The sequence below is a fragment of the Nuphar pumila genome, chromosome 1 (assembly GCF_984573655.1).
Source record: "Nuphar pumila chromosome 1, dmNupPumi1.hap1.1, whole genome shotgun sequence".
Classification (NCBI taxonomy): domain Eukaryota; kingdom Viridiplantae; phylum Streptophyta; class Magnoliopsida; order Nymphaeales; family Nymphaeaceae; genus Nuphar; species Nuphar pumila.
Genome location: NC_143249.1, coordinates 136,837,006 through 136,861,416, shown reverse-complemented (window position 1 = coordinate 136,861,416; position 24,411 = coordinate 136,837,006). Strand labels below are relative to the sequence as shown.

The following is a 24,411-nucleotide window of genomic DNA, read 5'->3' as shown; positions in this document are numbered from 1 at the left end:
AAATATCATTGTTTTTTTCTGCAAAAAAGAAAAAGATTGTTAAGCTATAACAAGAAAATCTAAATGAAAGAATAAAATAATTAAATCACTAAAGTTTAAACTTTATCAAATGAATATAATATAATCTTTACCAAGAGAAACTCGCTTGACTCCTCTTGGTGCGGGGATCTTAAGATCCTTTGGCTCATAATATTTCAGATTTAACATGTGGGTTAGACTATGGAGGGATACATTCATTCTATCCCATCTATTTGAGACAAGCGTATGAATCTTTTCATACAAATTCAATTGTCTTTTTAGATTATCTTTGATCTCCCCCAACATATTGTTCATGCCTTCATGCACTTTACCAATTAAGGGGCCTTCTTGATCAGTAAATTTGATAATCTTATAGTTGGGTTTTGTAATCAATAATGCTAAACAAACAAAATCTCAATATTCTTTTGATAGAACAATATTTTATGTCGTAATAACCCTTCTTTTCATAGTTTCATTAGTACATGATTGCTTCCACTCACTCCATCTTTCTGATATGACAATAAATGTCAAGTTCTCCCTTATATCAAGCAAGCATTTCAAAGTAGTGTAACGTGAAACAAACCTTGTCTTTGCAATCTTTATTAACTTCAAATTTTCATTGCTTCTAAAGATTGCTAATGTTTTCAAATGATTCATTATATACTTCACAATTTCTTTACTTTGCAAATATGTCTCTCCCAACCAAAGAAACTCACGTACCAAATCTTTGAAGATCAAATTGAGGGTGTGCAAAACATAAGATTATCAAAAAATATAATTGTATGTTTACCTCAATTCTTTACCAGTTAATTTGCAATTTGCTGTATTGTTTGTAATCACTTGCACCACATTAGAAGACCCTACTATTCTAAATCCAGTCTTCAAAAATTCGACAATATTTGTAGCCAACTGTTGCATATAAAAAAATTACTTGTTAATGAGAACATCGACTCAAAACAATTGGATGCCAGTATATTTATTAGGTGTTTGTTATTTATATATTTCTAACCATCTGAGACAATACAAACTCCAAACTTCTCAAACTTTTCTCAAAATTCAGTTAATTCTTTGTAAACACACTCTTCATTGTCAAGCAATGTTGTTCAGGTTTTTTCATACGATGAGAACTTATATTCGGGCATTTTACTAACTGCCGATATCATCTCTTTCCAATATGGTGATCGAAGCACATTGAAAGGAATGCCATTTGCACATAAAAACCTAATAACTTTATGATTTACATCTTCTCTTTCTACCTTTTTAAATGTATCATGAATATAAACACTACTTTTACTAGATACAAAAGAAGATGTAGGAGTCATAGGCTTCGGTTTATCTATTCTTGATCTTTTCAACTAAAATGTGCATGATAAAGCTTTCACTCGTCGAACTTGCCTCTTAATTTTTCTCATCAACTCTTTATCTTTCGAAACCACAAGACAAAAGGCAATCCCAATACTCTTTCCCTTTGGCGCTCTCATAAGATGTGCAAAAACTTGAGTATATGACCCATAATAGACAATTTTACAGCGCTTGCACATAAATACATGAGTTCCACCTTGCTTACTCTTCCTCTGTTTCCATACATGGTGCTATAACATTGCTGTTCTATACATGCTAGTTGGATAACTTGTTTAGACATATTCCATTCTAAAAATATCTCTTATATTAAAAAATTCCCTTATTGCTGTTTTTAGAAGTCCATTTATTTTCTTCTTATTTTTTCTGATTTTTTACATTTTATTTTACATATTTAAAATTGTGAAACACGTTTTATGACTTTCAGAGTATGATAGGATGCATTGCAATGCACCATATGTTTGATTTTCACAAATACACCATGTGATATGCATTTTGCAGCCCTGATTTTGATGGTATCAGAAATGTTTTGTTTCAGAATGTGAGTTGCAGGTTTTTAATTTAGGACTTGGAACCACATGCTATCCCAACTTTGAAAAGAAAGCCTGCTTTCCGACTTAGAAATATTTGAATTAGAAGAATGCCATCATGTTTTCTTGTTTTCTTTGAGTCATCTGAAGTTAGTCAAACGATGGCTGAAAATGGCCTTCTGCATGGCCCTTATTCTATAATAATATGCATTCATTTGTTTAGTTTTTTAGACTTGTTAGCCAAAACCACTTGTTTTCTTAATGCAGTTATATAAACTTTTCTACTTAGTAACTGAACCCCTCTTAGGACGGAATGAATATCTTAATCTATTTGTACGATTTCACTAAAGAATCATGTTTTCTTGCCCTCATTTCTTGGTTTATTTCTTGTCTCCAGAATCCCTTGGAACAACTGACTTTGTGGAGAAAGGAACAAATAATGTTGTTTTTCGAACTTGTGAGGAGGAAAGGCATCGTATGGTATTTCAAATTGGTACCTCAAATGCTACCCGAGCTTTGAGTGCTGCAATGATTTTGTAAGCTACTAGCAATCGGTATTTTCTTTGCTTAATAAATACCCCTAGCAATTCTCGCACAGTTTGTTATTTCAGAACTTCTATAACCACTTTGTTTTGCCACCTTCTCCTATGGACATTTGATTTGTGTGGTTCTGCATTTGCAGTAGTTTCTTTTTCTTTTGTATCTGTGATTCTTGCTTATAGTCATAGTAAAGGTTTGAGAATGATTCATTGAGAAGCTTGAGTTGGTTGTCCCATTTCCAAACTATGTTTACTCAGGCTCCAATTGCCATATTGCTCAGTGGTAAGAATTAGACCTTTTTATATTGTTCATAGGGTGAAGTGTATTGCTTTATTCTTTTATTTATTCTTGTAACTTATAATGGGTAAAATTTGTTTGATAATTTTAGTCATCATAATGGGGTTCATAATTTGGATGATGAAATACTACCTCACTAGCAGGTTGTGTGCCACATTCTGCAAACATGGGTTCTTTGTGATTCTCCCTTTCTTCTCAAAACTGTCCAATGATGAGACCTAGATGCATAAAACATGTTCATTTTTCAGTTTGGAAATGTAATTCATGGCTTTCTGTTAGGAAATACAAATGCAAATGCAAATGCAAATGCAAACATTCTTGGAAGTGGACTGACAGTTGAATGATCATCATACTCATTGTTTGAATTTGTAGCCCAAAGCATTTTCACTTGGTTGATAATCTATATAGCATGGATTTCGTTCTCTGCATTTTCTATTTTCACTTAAGAAAATTCATCACATTTTTACTGCATGAACACTACGCTGGCCTTCCAGTTCCAGGAGGCCAAAAACAGGTATTCAGATCTTAACGTCATTCCAGCTCTGATTGTGATGGAAAGCTTTGGGTGACACTAAATATGTTTTCCACACTTGCAAATGAAGCAGTCCATTCCCTTCCCCCGGTCCCCCCCCCCCCCTCCATCCTGCCACAATCATTTATATTTTCCATTTAGTTAGTGAACTTAAAATTTTCTCCTATCTTGTTTAGATGATTTTTCATCTTTCAGGTGCCAAGATGTTGCAGCAGTTGATGTCAACATGGGTTGCCCCAAATCCTTCTCTATCAGTGGGGGCATGGGTGCTGCACTCCTGACTAAACCAGAACTTATTCATGATGTACTTATTATGTGCTGCTTGGGTTTTAGCATTTGAATGTGTATTGATAATATATTATTTGCTTATGCATTTGGGAACTTGATGTTGTGTTTCCTTTTTTTTTTCTACAGATATTAACAACACTAAAAAGGAACTTGAACATCCCTGTGACATGTAAGATACGACTTCTGAAATCATCCAAGGATTCTGTAGAAATGGCAAGGAGAATCGAGAAAACAGGTGTTGCTGCTATCGCTGTTCATGGAAGGTATCTTGTTTTCTTTCTGTTCATTAACACTGGAATCCTAGTGCCTTTTCTGCTTATGAGATGGCAATGGTTGTGCTAAAATTTTTGCTTTGTTTAACTATTTTCTTATATGCTTATATTACTTATGATATCTTGTTACTATCTATCACTTAGGTTACCTGAGCTTGTCCCTGAATTTCAAGATTTGACTCAGTTGATCATTGGTTGCAGCAGCTAGATTTTACATGATTTTGGACGGTAGTCTTCACGATATATTTGAGCAACACATAATGTAGTCAAATGCGCAAGGTGCTGCCTGGGTGTCAAGCCCCTAAATGTTACTCAATGCTTCGGCATAATTTAGGCAACAAGTAGGGGTCAAGTTCTTTTTCTAAAATTTTTAAAGTTTGCTAAAAATAATATGGTATTCTCTCTCTCTCTCTTTGACCTCTTTTTCTTCCCAATAGAGAGAAAGGTGTCTTCCCCAATCCCTTCTTTTTTCACCACTTTTAAGATTATAAACTTGCCCTAGGCATCACCTAGCTCCCGTAAGCTGACTAGTTGAGTCACTAGGAATAGGCTGAAGATATTGGTAAAACAACTTGATGTTTTTTTTTAAATTTAAGAAAAAGAAGAGAGAGAGAGAGAGAGAGAGAGAGAGAGAGAGAGAGAGAGAGAGAGAGAGAGAGAGAGAGAGAGAGATCATCTGCTCTTGGGGGCTAAAGATGTAACGACCCCAACTAACCCTCGAAGAAATAGTGATTTTTTTTTAAACATTTGCGAAAAACCTCCCAAGGACCGGGGTACATCACCGATTTATTATAACAAAACCACAAACCATTCCTTGCATTAAATCAATTTGAAGTAGTAAATAAAACTTCATTAATTAAATCAATAAGTCAAAACTTCAATAATATAAAATCGACTGCAGCTAAACTCTTGTACTTAAGTCAGGACCCAAGCACTAAGTCACAAGTCTCGGGTCCTCCAACCAGCTAGTCCTACACGTTACTGAGCATCTGTTGTAATATCATGTATTTTTTTACCATGTTAAATTCTGAAATTTCAGAAAAATTTGGCTAAGTGTTTTGGTAAAGTTGATACATCCTCGATTTTAGGTGGCGACAGTTGAGTCTGGGTGTGGGCCAGGACCTATTGACAAGACCTAAAAGTGCCAATTAAGATTTAGTAAAACTTTTTATTTTTAACTTTTAAAATCGAGCAAAATTTGGGTTAAATTCAGGTAAAATTTGGAGGCAAAATTCAGGTAATATATCATTTGATGCACCTCAAAATTCCGAAAACATTGATATTTTGTTTTTCTGAATTCGGGTTATGATTGACCCAAAAATTGTATTTTCTCAAAAGTGACCCGGCTCGATGTGACCGGTTCTGGATTTGATCGGATCCGTTTGACTCAAGTTAATATAGATCTGGACCCAGTCCAAGACCCATATTAATTAGGATTTGGTCCAGTTTGTGATCCATATGGATATTGAATATGGATTTAAATCCAGATTCAAAATCCAATTCCAACCAATTTAAAGTTTTAAATTCAATATAAAAGTTAAGTTGAGTGAAATTCCATGTTAAAAAGACTCCCAAAGGGTGGAGACACCCTCAGAAACTTTCTAAAAATTTATTAATTAACAATTAATTAATAAATAAATAATTAAATATTAAAAATTAATTAATTTCGAAAATTTATTTTGGATATGGCAGACTTCTACATTTGTGGAACTCTACCTATTATGTAGGGATTCTAGAGGTAGGTGTTACCCTTTAGAAGAGCCAAAATGTAGTTAAAGTAAAATAAATAAAATAAAATAAGAGAATAAATATTAGTTAGAGAGAGTTCTACATTTTGTAGAACTCTATCTTCTATAGAAAGACTCTAGAAGGGACGTCACCCTCCCTCTAGAAGACAAAATAAAAAATTATAAAAGGGTCTAACACGCCCCTCTCTTTGATTTCGTGAGAGAGAGAGAGAGAGAGAGAGAGAGAGAGAGAGAGAGAGAGAGAGAGAGAGAAGAAGGAATGACAGATCCCTTTTCATTCCGATTATCCAACAAACACTTTTTCAGTCTTTTTTGTGCCATTGTTGTGCCATTCGACGAGACCAACCGATGGGGTGAAGATCGTGTCAGCTTTGAAGGTCTCCAAGTACCACAAGAAGGGTTGCATGGTATTCTTGGCCAGTGTTTCTGCTCAAGACAGTCAGGCGCCATCATTGGAGCAGTTAGGCGTTGTCCGCGAATTCCCGGATGTTTTTCCTGAGGATTTGCCGGGTTTGCCCCCGCATCGAGAAATTGAGTTCTCGATCGAGCTAGTGCCTGGTACAACACCAGTTTCACGCGCTCCGTATCGCATGGCACCTGCTGAGTTAAGGGAACTGAAAAAGCAGTTGCAGGAGCTTCTTGACAAAGGATTTATTAGACCGAGTGTATCCCCTTGGGGTGCCCCGGTCCTCTTTGTTAAGAAGAAGGATGGTTCAATGCGACTTTGTATTGACTACCGCATGTTGAATCAAGTGACGGTGAAGAACAAATACCCTTTGCCTAGGATCGATGATTTGTTTGATCAATTGAGAAGGGCCAAGGTGTTCTCGAAAATCGATCTTCGTTCAGGATATCATCAGCTGAGGATTAAAACCGAAGATATTCCTAAGACAACGTTCAGGTCCAGATATGGGCATTATGAATTTCTAGTGATGTCATTTGGACTTACAAATGCCCCTGCGGCATTTATGGATCTGATGAACCGGGTTTTCAGGTTGTGGCTGGATTCTTTTGTCATCGTATTCATAGATGACATTCTGATATATTCGGATAGTGTGGAAGATCACCGAGAGCATTTGCGACTCGTGCTGCAGACACTGAGAGAACATCAGCTTTATGCTAAATTCTCAAAGTGTGAGTTTTGGATCGATAGGGTGATGTTTCTTGGTCACGTGATATCCGAGAGAGGTGTAGAGGTTGATCCAGCAAAGGTGGAAGCCGTTTTGTCATGGGAACAACCGAAGACGGTGACAGACATTAGGAGTTTCTTGGGATTGGCGGGTTATTATCGTCGATTCATTCAAGATTTCTCGCGTATAGCGGCTCCGATGACTCGGTTGTTGCAGAAAGGAGTGAAGTTCGAATGGTCCTCTCGCTGCGAAGACAGTTTCCAAGAGTTAAAAAAACGGTTGACCACGGCGCCGGTGTTGACATTGCCTTCCGGGGCGGGTGGTTTTGTGGTATATAGTGATGCGTCAGGGACCGGACTGGGTTGTGTCCTTATGCAACATGGAAAGGTCATAGCATACGCTTCCCGACAGCTAAAGGTGCATGAGAAGAATTATCCCACACACGACTTGGAGTTAGCGGCAGTAGTGTACACGCTGAAGATTTGGCGCCACTACCTTTATGGAGAAACGTTTGAGGTCATGTCTGACCACAAGAGCCTCAAGTATATCTTCACCCAGAGGGACCTGAATTTGAGGCAACGTAGGTGGTTGGAATTCCTAAAGGATTACGACTTCTCCATCGCTTACCATCCGGGTAAGGCGAATGTGGTGGCTGATGCGCTTAGTAGAAAGGCGTCAATCACAACAGCTAGCTTAATTGGGCGCAGTTGGAATCTAGTCGAGGAGTTCGTACAATGGCAACCTTTTTCTGACGACTCCGAACGCATCCTTTGTGCCGGGATGCAGGCCCGACCAGAGATCATAGATCGAATTGAGGAACTCCAATCAGAAGATCCGGACTTTGAAAAGTTGTGCGAAAGTGCTCAGAAGCCAGAAGCGCAGTTTCGCCGGGAGGAGGGCGGAACCATTATGTTCGGGGACCGATGGTGGGTTCCAAAAGCGTTACGGGAAGAGCTGATGAGTGAAGCTCACAAGTCAAAGTATTCCGTTCACCCTGGTTCCACCAAGATGTTCAAAGATCTTCAGAGGACATACTGGTGGAATGGGATGAAACGGGACATCGCGGAGTTCGTATCTCGGTGTCTTACTTGCCAACAAGTGAAGATTGAACACCAGAGACCGGGTGGACTTTTGCAGCCTCTTGAGATTCCAGAATGGAAGTGGGATGATATCTCAATGGACTTCATCGTAGGGCTGCCTAAGACCCGACGACAACGAGATGCCATATGGGTGATTGTGGATCGGTTGACAAAGAGTGCTCATTTTCTTCCGATCAGGATCAGTCAAAGTTTGGAGAGTTTGGCCGATCTCTACGTAGAAGAGATTGTTAGGCTTCACGGAGTGCCTCGTTCGATAGTGTCAGATCGGGATCCGAGGTTCACATCTCGATTTTGGCGCCAGCTTCAGAAAGCCCTTGGCACTACTTTGAAGTTTAGTACTACTTTCCATCCGCAGACAGACGGGCAGTCAGAACGAACGATTCAGACGCTCGAGGACATGTTGAGAGCGTGCGCTTTGGATTGGGCCGGTGATTGGGACAAACATGTGAAGCTTGCAGAGTTTTCTTATAACAATAGCTTTCATGCTAGTATTGGTATGGCCCCGTATGAAGCACTGTATGGCCGACCGTGTAGATCTCCGGTTTGTTGGGATGAGGTTGGAGTAAGAGCAGTAGAGTCTCCAGAAATCGTCCAGCACTATGCGGATCAGGTACGTTTAATTCGACAAAGGTTGATTGCAGCTCAAAGTAGGCAAAAGAGTTATGCCGATCAGCGGCGTAGAGAGCTCAGTTTTGAGGTAGGCGATCACGTGTTTGTTCGAATCTCGCCTACGAAAAGTATCTTCCGGTTTGGGAAGAAAGGAAGTTGAGTCCTAGGTATGTGGGACCCTTCGAAGTCCTTGGACGTGTCGGAGAGACTGCGTATCGAGTAGCCCTTCCTCCTCAGTTTTCGCAGATTCACGATGTTTTTCATGTCTCGATGTTGAGAAAGTACGTGCCTGACCCCTCACACGTAATTCACTATGAGGCGATCGAGGTACAACCTGACTTAACAACGGACGAGAAGCCGATAGAGATTGTGGAACGCCAGGAAAGGGTACTGCGCAGTAGGACGATTCCATTCGTAAAGGTGCGTTGGCAGCATCATGGGCTAGATGAATGCACTTGGAAGCCTGAGGCGGATATGCGTCAACACTATCCTCTTTTATTTGGTACGTGCTAATTTCGCGGACGAAATTCTTTTAAGGGGGTAGAGATGTAAAACCCGAGATTTCTTATTTGAAAATATTTCAAATTAATTCAAATTGGGCCTAAATCCATATTTCGGATCTAGGACCCATAAAGGGGTATTTATGCTTAAATGTTTGCGTTATACTAAAATAATTAGTAATAAATTAGAAATATACCTATATATGTATATATATTAAGCAAATTCGAGGATCCACAGTTGGATCCACTTGGATCCAACTTGCGGATCCATATTTTGGGGGTTAAAATTTTTATGTTTAAAGTGAGATTTAAAATAAATAAAATTTTTAAGTTTTTAAAAGTTTATCCGAGGATCCACAGTGGATCCATTGGGATCCACTTGTGGATCCATATTGTTTTGGGGCCGGGTTGCGGGTCCCGGGTTCGGACCCGAGCCCCACTCTATGATAGCTCTTTTAAGAGAGAAGGGCAACCCGATAAGGGTTGCCCGATACGTTGTAACAGAAAAGGAAGGGGGGCAGGAGGGGGTTACGCAGGGCGTAACCTCCCTCCCCCCCCCCCCCCCCATCACGGCTTGAGGGGGGCAAATAAAAGGGAGGATGGGGAGTTAGGGTTTCCCATCCCTCGCCTCTCTCTCTCCACTCAGTCCCCCATCTTTCCTCGTCTCTCTCACTCGCTCGGTGCGCACACGCCGGAAGAAAGAAGGTCGCCGACGAGCAACCAGCAGCCATCAGCCCTCCTCGAGCATCCCTGTCACGACAGCAGTGGGGGCGACTCCAGCCAGCCCGGTGCTCCCGCCACGACTGACTCTGATCGCCGGAAAAGTCATCGGAGAAAGGTACGATACTTCTTGGAATCGGGGTGAGGAATCGAACATGGGTTCGATTCCACGGGTGGATTGAGGGGAGGATTCGGGGATGAGGTTGTTTCCCCATTTCAAAAAAAAAAAGACCAAACGATTTGGGGATTTGCTGTACCTACCCCCAAACCGTAACAAAGTTCATCCCAAATCGATTTGGGGGTTTTCTTACCTTGCAAAAATCCCTAGCCCAAACGATTTGGGGTTCGGCTGTGGTATCGGATTAGTCCCATTCGTGGGGTTTCCTATTCTTTGAGATGGATAACCCCAATTTTTTTTGGATGATTTCTGTTTTGGGACCCAATAACCTAATTACTACAGGGGAAAGAGGAAAACAAAGTCTGTTTATTTTGGGTGCTGTGCACCTTTTGAACCGGGCCATAGCAGGCCCAGCTGACCCAGTTAGCTGGGAGCTGGCCTGTAACTCGGCTTGTGTAGATTTTCTCCTAGCTGTATTATTAACTCTTGTAAGAACATACTGTCAGATTCGCTAGTGGTTTGGTTTTGTTACATTTGTGTGTTAGCATAATCTTTCTCTGGGATATCCTTGTAATCTTTGTATGCCGTTATAGTAGTAACTTTCATTACGGATGTTTCCTTTTCACTAAGTATTCAAAATTCTGTTTCTGGAGGTGTATTTGGATTTTCTCTCAAGGATCTAGGCTGTTTTGCATATGGCTTGAAATAGCATACCGACTTCTGTATTTCATTTAGAGTAGTTCCCTCTTTTTCTTTTTCTCCATCATATTCCTGGAGATCTTGTGGTAAGTGATTTATGGTTTTATGTGGTAAACTGTGTAAATATGTCTAGACTTAAGGCAGATTGTATTTGCAGATGCTGGTCAAATATTTACCATAATCTCTTGATTCAGTAATTTAGTTCTGAGGATCAACTCGTGTAGAAAATGATCAGTTTTCTTATTACCAGGATTGCTTGGTTTAGTTTTAGCTGCAAGATAGCATCCTATTATTGAATAGTCTGAGAACTGGGGTCATCCCTGTTCATACAGTAGGTTAGGTGCATAAAATTAGCATGTAGTATTAGAAAGAATTGAATATCCCTTTTAAAAGTTTTTGTTGGTCGCCTTTGTATTTGAAAGTAGGGAAGTTGACTTTGTTACTTTTCCCTTTTTCCACCTCACCAGCGCAAAGATTCTGGGTCTTGTCACCGTCACATCCAAAATTTTGAAAGTTTTGTTGCTGGTCATCAGTCTGTCCAGTTTTGGAAGCCTTTTGGCAAGACCTGAGCTTTTTCATCTTGGGATTGTACCAAAAGGATTCAAGCAAAGTTGCTAGAGTTTACATCTGTGCAATTAGTTTTGTTGAAGAAAGAAGCTTCCATCCATTATATGGAAGTGATGCTTTGGAATATACATGTTAGGGCACATGGTTCCTTATAAGTTTAATGTCTACTTGCATTTACCCACATGTTCTGGACAGGTTGTGTACAAGTCTTACTTGGATCTAGTTGCAGGTTTTCAGAAAGTTGTCTTATCATGAGCAAAGATTTAGCTCAGTGATATGATGATGATCTGTTAAGGGATATTGTTTGTTATGCAATGTGTCTTTATATATGGATGGGTGGGTCCAGCCTATTAAGATGACTGATGGACTTAAATTTGCTTTTTCCCATTAGTGCATATGAATTTACAATGGTTCTTGAGTGGGGTTACGCTCAAAGTTTGTAAGATGTAGCGTGGGATCATTGCAACATTACCTGAAAAATTTTCAGTTATGTATAATAGTGCTCATGTTACACTGTTTAGGGAGGATGGATACATAAAACTGAAAATTTATATATGTAATGTATCTTGCTTGGATGTCCCGAGCTGAACATTTTATTTTGGCTAGAATCCATGTGTTAATTAAAAGTTTGTGTATTGGATTGAGAGAAAACACTTGCCGGGGAGGTTATGCTTTCACTAACTGTTATGATTATGGTACGCATGAGCGTGAGCATGATTCAATTATTAGTAAGTCTTCTTGAACATGTACACTCACACACTTAAAGAAACCATGGATTGGTTAAGACCCATATGTGATGTAGGTAACACACACATATTGAAAATGCATATGACTGAATTATGACATGCATATGTTTGGGTTTATATTTGCATGAATATGTATGTTGTTTGGCACTTTGGCTTAGTGTTATAAATAAAACACTACTTTTGTTTTGTGATGTTATGCATTGATGGCCTGGTTGGACCATCATCGGCCTGGAGAGCCATGGGTTTGGTTTGCTTTCACATAAGTTTTAAATACATCACTTAAACCACATAAGATGGTTTGGCACTTTACTACACTGTTCTAGTGGCTTATACGGGATGGAGTCCCGATTGGGTCCCCGCAAGGGAGGATGCGGGTTTTCACTTTTCTTTTGCATATGGTGTTGCAAACTTAAAAGATGAACTTTAAATAAAAATATAATGAATAAGAACAGTGTAATACACCTTCTGGGATATCTCATCTGGAGTATGAGAATCTTAGTTATCCGGTCTTGGGAGAGACCGTGAGGATACAAAAACTCCGTGTGCGTTGTTGCCCCTGAACCCGATATTGAGGTTCTTCTCCTGGCCACGGTTTTAGGGAGAACCCGCCACTTTACCCGGGAGTGGTGTGTTAGTCACAGCTGTGAGTTTATGGTACCAAGGAAGTGACACTTGTGGGCGTGGGGTGTCCCTTGTGTCCCCGACATTAGATGTGGAGGTCTAATGTTCCGATGGATGGTGTTGTTTCCTGATATCGGTCGAGGGCTAAGTTGGAACCCAGTAATAAAATACAAATTGTGTGTTAAGCTACCCTGGGAACCTACTTGACCTCGGGGTTTGTACCCGTTTGGTGTATCCGCGGGCCACGGTAATTAAAAAGAGGAACTTAAAGATGTGTGCATCTAATAGGGCATGCATATGGAAAGATGGAACTTAAATGAAAGATAACAGAAGAAATCATGCATTGCACATAATCATGCATTTTTCTGTTATGCAGTAGATCATGCATGTTTGAATCATTCTTGATAACATGACATCATTTGGTGGTAGCATACGCTTTACTTCGTGAAATCATGCTGAAAGGTTGGTTATTTAGTTGTTGATATATGACACTGTTTACTGTTATTGATTGGTGAGTAAATGAAATCATTGGTAGTTATGAAAATTTAGATGTTGAAAATTTTATATCTGCACTCACTCAAATCACTGCATGAAATCTTATCCATGTTCTTTCTCTCATCTGGTTTCTTTAGAAGTAGCTGTGCTCAGAATTTCGGTTCTGACACCCTACTTTGTTGGTTTTTCTCAGGAAATGGTGAACAGTGAAGTTGGACATGCATCTGGGGATGGATGAGTTATACATGGACTTGTCAGCTTCAGTAGAGGATATTGTGGCTCTTTCTTTTGTCTTTCAGTTCTTTTAAATTCTGCAATTGTTACTTTACTTTCAGTTGAAGAAAACTTTGTCTTTGAAATTTTATTACTCATTAATAAAAGAGTTTTAGTTGGTTGATATGGATGATAATTGCAACTTCGTTTGTGGTGTGTGGTTGTCCAACTGAAATTGGAACTGTAGGGACCCCAGGTCTCTGGGAAGTTTTCCGCAACTCTTAGAAGAAAAAAAAAAAATTTCGCATTTTTCAAAGGTAGGAGTTGGGGTCGTTACAGTCATGTTAGCTGAATATAAACTGTTTCTTGAGGCCACCATATGATTTGTTATAAATGCGGTTAAATATGTTGTACTTATGAGTTATGTGGGCTGTTGTAGGGCAAGACCGTGCTGCACATTTTTGTGCAACACTGTTTGCTGTCCAGAGCATGCTGCCAACAACATGCCAATGCCCAGCGGCAGCATGCTGTCAACAACATGCTTCTGCGCATGTGATGTGACATAGGTATGGCCTGTCTGTTGGAGTTTGGTCCGGTAAAATCTGGATCAGATTTGCTCCTACTCAACTCTTGTACAATCTGATTTGATTTCCATGGTGTGTGTCACATGAATTTTGATCAGATTGGTAAAGGTTGGTATATTTTTTTTCTAGACAATGTAGTTATGTTCAGATCTGAGTCGTATGGACTACAAGGTACTTGTATTGAATATGTATCCATTCAATTATCATGTTCCAAATGCTTATGTCATACGCATGAGAAACTATGAAATTTATTTTGTTGTATGCATGAATATGATCATGGACATGTTTGAGACCTTATGCATAAAATAAATCATGATAATGTATGTTGCAAGCATTTGTTTGCATACATATGCAAATTGTTTTATATGTGCATTCTTGTTGTGTGTGATCGAATGTGCATCGTGAACATGTTTTGAACAAGTGTATGTGTATGTGTATGTTCACTAGGGATTTTGCATGATATGCTTTTGTAGTCAGATGTGAACCACTGCTTGCCATGTGGTCCTGGAGCAGGTGTTGCTCAAAAAATTTATTTTATGTATTGCAAAATTCGTTATGAAATTATTGGCTTTCTAATTTAATTGCACTATTAAAATGATAACGGGTTTGGTTTTGCATGTTGATTTACAAAACGATTCTTATGTAAAGAACTTGGTTTTTTGTTAAAAAGTTAAAAGAGACAGTGTAATTAATTCCTTCCTTGATGTCCCTTCCACAATGTGAGAATCCTGTATGACGGTTTTGGGAAAACCGTAAGGATACTAAAACTCAGTGTGCCCCTGAAGACGATTTGGTGGTTCACCTCCCGACCATGGTTTTAGGGAGTTTTCAACAACTTTGCTTGGGAGTGATGTTGATACAACTGTTGTTATTGGTATACCAAGAAAGTGGTATCAGTGAATGTTGATTTTAGTGATATCCCGACATTACATGTTGATTTCTAATGTTTCGATGGATGGTGCTGTTTCCTGATATCGGTCGAGGAACAAGTGCGAAACCTAGTAATAAAATACAAATTGTGTGTTAAGCTACAACTGAAAACTTAACTTGGACTTCGGGAATTGTTGTGCCCATTTTGAATATCTACGAGTTTAATGAAACGTGAAACTAAAAATTGTATGCATTTAATATGGACATGCATGCAAAAGAAAACTTTGATAATAACCTAATAAGTTATTCATGCATGTGCATTTGTAACGCCCCAAAATCCCTAACTTGTAATCCTTTAGGAAAAATTTAGATGCTTTGCAATCAATTCTTTTTTAGAGTATAAAATGACAGTTCAGCGAAAAAATAGTATTTGAAATAACAAGTCAACGAACCTTGGGCGCATTACAGGCGAACTTTCCTTTACACAATAGATTTGCATCTCTGTATAAGCATTGAAACCACATAGATTCAAAAAAGGTTTTTGATAATTAAAGTTTATACAAAAGAAGAATTTCAAAAGAAAACCTTTATGTAGAATTACAAAATGTGCTTAGGAACGAAACGTCAAAGAAAAAGTGGGATCTTGATATCATCAAGTCATCGCGCCATCACTTGTCATACCGACCTAATCATCACTTATACCCATGAAACGGGTCAAACTTATAAAAATCTGGTTGGTGCGTAGATATCAAAATTAAGAACAAGACTAACATGCATTGTTGCTTTTGTGACGTGTAGTTCAGAATAAGTAAAGTGAGCATGATAATTTTGTTTCAATAATTACCTATCCCGAAGGTATGCATAAGAAAAACGTAGAATCAACTGATTCTATGTATTTTAATATTTCAGAGAATTAGTTGAGTCTGCTCGTAAGAGGACGACTAATGACAAGAGAGAATTCCCAAGAGGCTATTTGTTCAAGGCGATGCATCCATACTTCTGCAGAAGTCATTGAGACCTATCACTTAGGATAATTTTTGGTAGCCCAATCCTCTAACTTCGATGACTGGAGACATCGAGTCATTGCTACTCGAGGAGCGTAATTGTTAACAACCTGTCAATTGGAGTTTTTATACCATCCCATCCTCTCTCTTGACGGAACCAAAAAGACAAATGGATATGTCAGGTTCTATTTTAACTGACGACCCATTCTACGTGCTTCTGGTCTTTCAATCCAAATCGAGCATCTTGCCTGTGAAGGCGATCATCACTATTTATGTGATTTTTTTTAATCATCGTGCATTTCCACACTACGAGGTTACCATAAACCTCTCATCCAATTATCATAGTACTATAATGCCTTGCATGTTTGATAATACCATTACGTTGAGAGGGATACCAGTTTCTTAGAAAGAAACCCCAATATCATTTAGAAATTTAAAGTCCCGTGCTTTAGGTCGGGAATATCCGAGTCATTTCAGATACCAAAGTAAAGGATCGAACATACGTACCACTTAGGGTTACGTAGTCGAAGCCTTCCCGTTACGCAGGTTTGAGGGAAAGACTCGATTGTGAATACGCAAACGCCAAATACTTGTTTTACTTTTCGAGACAATGAATAATACGAGCTTTAAAATCTCGCATGTGAAAACCTTTTAAAATTGAAGACTTGGCGATGATGCACAAATTTGTGTCTTTAAATATACGCATAATCTAAAGTAGGCAGGAGTACACGTACCATATTAAGTCATATATATATATATATATTAAAGCATAAGCCTGTGCACATTACAACGCGATGGCAAAGTAAATGTCATAAAACAAGGCCCGATCTGCGAAACCACACATCGAGCTAAATAAATTGCATAAGCGACACACGATGCACGAAACTGTATATCGGCTAAATAAATTGTGTAAGCATTGCACGATGTACGAAACTGTACATTGACTAAATAAATTGAGTAAGCAGTACCTTATGTACATAACAGTGCAACGGCAAAGTAAATGATATAATTTTCAATGAACAAGAATACACAAAACTGCATTCTTGCGTTAAAAGCGCGCATGCACACACACACACACATATATATAAAAGTTAGAAGTATTCTGTCATTTGTCCTCGTATACAACTTTTCCCTACCTTGAAGATGGTCGGACTCGCTGACGATTCTGAGCGTAGGTTTTTAAGGGCTCGTGTCTTAGTAAGCATGTCATGTCTGTTATGCCGGCGTGGAGCGCTAAAGAGATTACATTGTGCTGCAAAAAGGATGGTATTAAAACCTTATCATGATGATGATTGCATTGTAGGGGTCAAACCCGAACCCAGTTCGAGTCGACTAGACCGAGCTGTGCTCGGTAAAGCTCAACTGAGCTAAGCTCAGTTTGCTAATTGAGCCAGCTTGGTTTGAAAGCGGAGACCGAGCTAAGCTCAGCTGGCTACGCGACCAACGAGCGGGGGTGGGCTCGGTGGTCAGGCCGAGCCTGGCCTGGTCCCAATCTTGCGATAGCAAGAGGGACGGGGGGGGGGGGGGGATGACAGGGGCTACAAGGGTGCGACAGGGGAGTCGACACCCCTTGTCGGCTGTCTTGATAAGTTAGCAGCAGTAGTCGTAGGTGCTCGACACCCTTCCTTTAGGCGAGCTAGAGCCACTGTCATAGGTAGCTCTGGTCTGTCGGCTGTAAAGGTAGAAGAGAAGGGGAGGGAAGAGAGAGGGAGCAGTAGCCGAACTCCGTTCGGCTGCTGCCTTCAGGGAAACAGATGAGCAAGAGAGGCGCAGTGGCACCCGCGTGGTGCCGCTGCTTCTGGCAGGGCGGGGACACCAGGAACTGCCGCCACCATCGAGAGAGAGAAATAGGAGAAGAAGGGCGACGCCCTCCTATCGGCAACAGTGACGAGAGAAAGAGGGGCAAGAGGGCGCCCTCCTGTCGACAATAGAAATGAGAGAGAGGTAGGATGGCGAGGGAGAGAGGCAACATACCTGAGTTGGTGGTGTGTGTGTGTGTGGGTGTGGGGGGGGGGGGAGGGAGAGGCGAGAGGGAGTTGTCAGGTTGCACCGGTGTGAGGAGGGTGGCGCTCAACGTTAGGCTTCAGGGTTCAGGGAAAGGGTCGGGTGTGGCTTACGCAGAAAGGGGATCCCAACGGGGGGTCGGGCACCGGTGAGAGTGTGTCGGCGTGAGGAAGAAGAGGACGAGGGGAAGCGTTGGGGGTCGGGGCTTTATTTTTCTTTTCTTAAAACGATAGCCCCACTAAAGGGGGTTTTATAAGCATACGGGGGCCTGTGACCCGGATCCAGTTGGATCCAACCTGGATCCAAAACCTTTTTTTTTTTAAGAAACACGCGTCTTACAACATTGAATCATGCATCTTTACTGCTCTGCATTAGTTCATGCATTCATACTTATTTTATCTCGTATAAAAGTTTTTATTGCATGGTACTTGTTTTAAATGCTTGAATGGAAATTGATTATGAAATTGTTGTTATATTTTTCTGAATTTATGCATGAATTTGGTTTATGTTCTTTCCTTTTTGTTTGGAGTTTTAGAGAAATCCGTACAAAGAATCTCTGGTTCTTACTCGATATTTCAAAATAATTTTTTTTCAGGACCAAGAGCTCAGTGATAGGGGTGATTGCCACATAGAGCCTGCGAGTTTGCGTGGCTTGTTTATGATGTTCTTGATAGTGTGGCTCTATGTTACAAACTTTATTTATTTCTGTTTCATGACATTCATTTTATTGGTTAATAAAGTGGTTATTTCCTTTGTTGATTTAATGCACGATATCATGTGGTTTGGTAATTATTAAGTCTGTGAGGCCTCAGATCCTTGGGTTTGGTTTCCGTAATTGTTAATTTTTTTTTTCACTTTTCACGAGGATAAGTTGGGATTCTTACATGCTGTGATAACAAAAATGCCATATATATAGACAACAATCACACATTTCATGAACGGACGAAACATATTGAGATGGATTGCCACTATGTTTGAGAAGAATACTTCAAGGGGATGATTACTTTACCATATATTCAGTCTGAGTTTCAGATTGTGGACTTCTTCACAAAAACTCTTCCTCTACCAAGATTTATGTATTTTCTTAGCAAACTTTCGGTGATCTCACCGTAAGTTTGAGGGGGAGTGTTAGAATATAGTGTATATATTTTTGTATCTAACTGATATACGTATATTTATATAATATAGTATACCAGGGGTATTTTGGTTATTTCATGACATGTAATAAAATACAATCCAATAGGGACTACAAGTGTCATTTCACTTAGTTTTTATTTTTCTGTTTTTTATATAAGTCAAACATGACTGTTGGGTCCCTTTCTTGTATGTAGAGCCTCACCACTCCATGTAAGGTACATATTTTGTTGTGAATTCAAAGATTATTATTTTTACAATGTGTGTTTATTGAAATTTGTGGTTTAGATATCTCTTTTATGAGATTGTTATCACAGACGAGAGGATCACTCACACAACCCAAAATGGGTTCAAGCACAAAGGGCCAAACAACAATTTTAAAAATACAAATACTATTATCAATAAAATGCATTAGTTACAAAGGGAAGAGATCCCCATATTTATATACAAAGGAAGGGAGTAAGAGGCTCCCTTCTAGCCGTTGGGGAGACTCTTTGAGTCAAGGAAAAAAATGCCTATGACTCAAATCCTAATTACAAGAAGAAATAAAAAATACAGAAAACTAAATATCTTTTCTTAATGGTAAAATCTTATTACAAGGTCAAAATAACCAAAATACCCCTAGAGGGTATTTCCTATTACAATAACAAATAATTAAAAAAAAAGTATATATATAATGTATATGTACATTATATATATTATATATGTTATATAAATACATATATATGATAACACCATATATATATACAAATATATATCAAGTACAATATCTTAACAAAGAGATGTGATCAATACAATTCAGACATTACACTGCCTAGAACAATATGGGTTATCAAACGGCCAACATTTTGCATTTTCATGGTAGAATTAACAATAATATCTGAATTCTTAGGAAATAATTTACATATATGGAGTTGTACATGCTTCTGAAATGAATGTCAGTCAGTAGAGGATAAACGGCAATATCTCAATCACCTTTAACTTTTCTGTTATGGTTTAGGAAGAGATTTCTTTCCAGTCTTCTCTTTCAATGTTTTGATTGTAAAAAATTTTAGATTGCTGAATTTCAAGTTAGAGGGTTTAAATTGAGTTCAATTCACAAAAAAAATTATTTGAAGACTCGTTGGAGCCTCCACAAGTTAATCCTATATACAACCATCACAAGTGAATTATTTATTTAAACAATGTGTATAACTGTCATTGTGCAACTTCATTTTGTGTTTGATTTTCTGAGTTTTATTTGACAAGTTTTATGCTGAAAATCAACAGAAGAGTTACAGATAGGCCAAGGGATCCTGCACAATGGGGTGAGATTGCTGGCATTGTTGAAGCATTAACGATTCCTGTCATTGCAAATGGTGATGTTTTTGACTATGAGGATTTCCAGCGCATAAAAGCTGTTACAGGTAATTGAGAGTATGATATGCTTTCTACAAACAGGTTGCTGTATAATAACACATGATAGTCAGTAAAGCTGTCACCCACAGAGAAAAGAAGAGCAAAAACTACAAAGGAAAAGAAGAGGAAAAAAAGTACAAACAAAACTAGAATGGAGCATCATGGGATATTGAGGAGTAACCATGAATAATTAAGACTCCTTGGTCCTGTTAGTAGTATGCCAGAAGATGACACCGTGTTGGACGAAGTTGATGTTTTGCTGACCTGAAAATCTAATTTCTAGAGGTCCAAACATAATGGAATATCTCATAATTTTTCCATGATTTTTGAGCTCGAAAAATATAAATTTTAAATTATATATTTATATTTAATTGATAAAATCGTGGGAAATAACTGGATATTAGGTGATGCCAGCTGGGTTTGGGCTTGGTCCAGAGCCTGCTGACAAGATCTAATTATATTAATTAAAATCTGAGAAACTTATTGTTTTTAACCTTTAAATTCAAGCAAAATTTAGGTTAAATTGTAATATCTCGTATTTTTTCATGATTTTTAAAAGTAAAAAAATATATAATTTTTAAATGATATATTTCTATTTAATAAATTCACGGGAAAATATCTAAAATAGAGGTGATGTCAGCTAGGTCTAGGCGTGGCCCAGAGCCCACTGACATTAGCTAATTGAGCTATATATAGTTTGAGAAATTTTCAGTTTTTAACGTTTAAATTTGAGCAAAATTTGGGCGAAATTCAGGTTAAAGTCAGGCAAAATTCGAAAGCGAAATTCAGGTATGATGACCACTGTTAGATCCGCCTCAGAACATAGATCGCGTAAGTGACCTGTTTTTCTGAAATTAGATTACGATTAACCCAAAAAATGCGTTTTTAAAAAATGATCGACCTTTATTTTGAAACTTTTTCTCGATTAGATTGGATCGGATTAGATCCGCTCAATTTGATCTAAGTTAGTATGGATCTGGACTCAGTCCAAGATCCATATTGACTAGGATTTGGTCCAGGTTGAATCCATTTGGATTTGGATATGGATTTGGGTCTCGGATCAAAATCTAGATCTGAAATCCATCCATATCAATTTTAAAATAACTTTGAATTTAAAGTTTTAAAATCAACTTTTGAATTAAAGTAAGGATGAGATAGAGTTCTACCTCGGCTAGAACTCTACCCCATTGAGCTTTCCTCTTAGAATATTCTTTACAATATAAATTAATTAAAAAAAATAAAAGGATAAAACATCTAGAAAAGAGAGGAGAGTTCTACGTATAGTGTAACGACCCCAACTTATACCCGTTAAAAAGTAGATTTTTTTTAAAATAATTACATAAACAATTCTAGAGACTCGAGGCCTTACAGACATAACACATCTACAACCACAAGAGATCATACATTACCATCAACGAAAACAAACCAACTTCATTAATTAAATCATAGAGTTTAAGAAAAATGTGTTAAAACATATGTAATAATACCACAATACCCGATAGGGGTATTATGGTCATTTCACAAAGTACCCTATAGGGGTACTTATTTTGTTTCTCTTATTTTACTGTTTTTTATTTTTTAATATGTATTTTTTGGATACCGAAAAGGGGCCCCACAATGGAGTCGTTGGGGCCCCCAACGGTCACATAGTTGGGGGCTCCCAACGACTCTATTGGGAGCCCCTTTGGTCTCCTTTTCTTATAAATAGGGGGAACCCCCCATGCATGTTCTATTGCTCTTGAGAGCTCCTCTTCAATAATAGTGATATTATTTTTCATGTGTGTAGCCTTTTTATAAGGCCCTTTGTATATCCCTTAGTGGATTTCCTCTCTTGTACTTGTTGCACTTGTCCGTGTGGGACATAGTGAATGCTTTAGCATTCTTGGCTTCTTCCGCTTATTTCATTACATGGTATCAGAGCCATACGATCTTTTAAAGGTAAAATCTTGTCTCTCTCTACTTCCTTTCTTTCTCACATCTTCATTGTGTAGCAATGGAAGTCAAGATCGATCTATAATTCAAACTCAATGGAAAAAATTACATGATGTGGGCATCCGCAATGGAGAATAATCTCAAAGGCAAGAAGCTTTGGGGTTATGTAATGGGAACCGTTCCAGAACCCCAACTTAAGCTCACAAAGATGGAAGGAGATCAAGAGAAAGCACTTGAAGGCGATGCTCGTCTCAAGGCCATTGAAGATTATAATCATCAAATGGAAGATTGGGAGAGCAACCATGCAAAAATCCTAGCATGGTTTATGAATAATGTCGAACTCAAGGTATGTGCAAATATTGCAAAATTCCGCCGAGCAAATGAAGCTTGGTTTTTTATAAAGGGTATGTTTACCCAAAAGGATCTTGCAAGAGCTTATTTCTTGCAAGAAAAAGTAAGAACCACAAAACAAGGTGACATGAGCATACGAGATTACTATAGTGCTCTAAATCCTTTGTGGGATGAATTGGCTCTTTTAGAGCCTAAATGGGTATCTATGGAGGATGTGGTTCTAAGACAAAAACAAATGGAACAAGATAGATTGTTTCAATTTTTATTTGGGCTTCGTCCCGAATTTGAACAAGTGAGATCCTCACTTCTCCATAGATCCACGTTTCCTCCCTTAGAAGAGGCTATTGCCGAGATTACTCAAGAAGAGACTAGGCATAGCATGGGTAAAAGCATAGAGGAAGTTCTTGCCGTATCTAAACCCGACAATCATGTTAAAACATACAAACCACCTCATTTTGGTAAGCAAGGGAGTGGTGGAAGAAAAATGATTATATGTCACCATTGTTATGAGCCGGGACATATTAAACCCGTTTGCCCAAAGCTAAATGGGGCATTCAAGCCAAAGGTGGCTTCCGTTGAAGAATCCACCACCAAAGAAGATGACGGCAAGAACGGGGATCTCAAAGATACTCTTGGACAAATCTCCTTGGCTCTTCAACAAATTCTAAAGGTCACTTCTTCCACCTCCGGTGCCGCCATTGCCTCATCATCACCTCCCGGTACGTACTCTTGGATTTTAGATTCCGGAGCCTCTTTTCACATGACTCCTCATGAAAATGCATTAACCAATGTGCACGCCAATTCAAAATAATCTTGTGTCTCTACGGCCGATGGAACTTTTCTCAAAATAAATGGTATTGGAACTCTTGATTCTAAAAATATTCAAAATTTTCTTGTTCCAAAAGTTAGAATAGTTCCTAAATTAAATCTTAACCTCTTTTCCGTTTCTCAAATAGCCGACCATGGATGTGAAATATCTTTCTCATCCCAAGGGTGCTTTGTGCAGGATCTCCGGTCCGGGAAGCGGATTGGGCAAGGCCATAGGAAGGGAGACCTTTATTTTATGGATAACTTAACACTTCCAAATACCTCATTTTGTACTTATGTCCAAGACAAAAATATTGAAACTTGGCATAAAAGACTTGGACATCCAAGTTACTCTAAAATGTATCTTTTTCCTTTTGGAAACAAGTTTTGTAAAGAAAAAGATATCAATTGCAAAGATTGCATTTTTGGAAAAATGAAGTCTACTCCTTTTCCTATTAGAACTTTTGTGACAACAAGACCTTTTGAATTGGTGCATTCCGATGTATGGGGGGCATCTCCGGTTTTATCCAAAGGTGGTTATTCGTATTATGTTACGTTTATTGATGATTATACTAGATACGTATGGATTTATTTTCTTAATGCTAAATCGGAAGTTTTTAACTTCTTCAAAGAATTTCATGCAAAAGTTCAAAATCAATTTCAAAGTCAAATATCCATTCTTAGATCCGATTCGGGTGGAGAGTACTTATCAAATGATTTTCAATCATATCTAAAACAACATGGCATTTGTCATCAAAAATCTTGCCCAAGGACTCCTCAACAAAACGGTCTAGCGGAGAGAAAACATAGACATATTTTAGAAACCACTAGATCCTTACTCATTTCTAAAAATATTCCTAAAAATTTTTGGGTCGAAGCCGTGTTGACCTCCACCTATTTAATCAATAGGATGCCATCTTCAAAATTGAATAATATCTCTCCTTATGAAAAACTTTTCAATATGACACCCGACTACAACCGTCTTCGTATTTTCGGGTGTAAATGCTTTGTTCTTTTGCATAAAAGAGATAAATTGTCACCTAAAGCAATAGAATGCGTATTTTTAGGATATGGTGAAAATCAAAAGGGCTATAGATGCTTTGACTATAAGAACAATAAATTATTTGTTTCCAAAGATGTGACGTTTTTAGAAGATTAAAATGGATTTGAAATATTGGAAAAACCAAATGAAATTGATTATATGTTTATCAATGATCTTTTAGAA

General features: G+C 38.4%; 1 protein-coding gene across 5 annotated transcripts in view; it reads left to right on the top strand.

Moving 5' to 3' along the window:
• Window positions 1-24,411, top strand: part of LOC149849176 (Aldolase-type TIM barrel family protein) — a 107,278-nt gene that overhangs the window by 3,774 nt on the left and 79,093 nt on the right. For all 5 annotated transcript variants that reach the window (XR_016430751.1, XM_089998847.1, XM_089998830.1 and 2 more), the window contains exons 3-6: window positions 2,305-2,443; window positions 3,472-3,580; window positions 3,691-3,827; window positions 19,968-20,104. Coding sequence is in view for 4 of the 5 variants with exons in the window: in XM_089998847.1 (XP_089854973.1) it covers window positions 2,305-2,443; window positions 3,472-3,580; window positions 3,691-3,827; window positions 19,968-20,104 (522 nt within the window). In the remaining variant the exon portion in view is untranslated. The remainder of the gene's footprint in view (window positions 1-2,304; window positions 2,444-3,471; window positions 3,581-3,690; window positions 3,828-19,967; window positions 20,105-24,411) is intronic.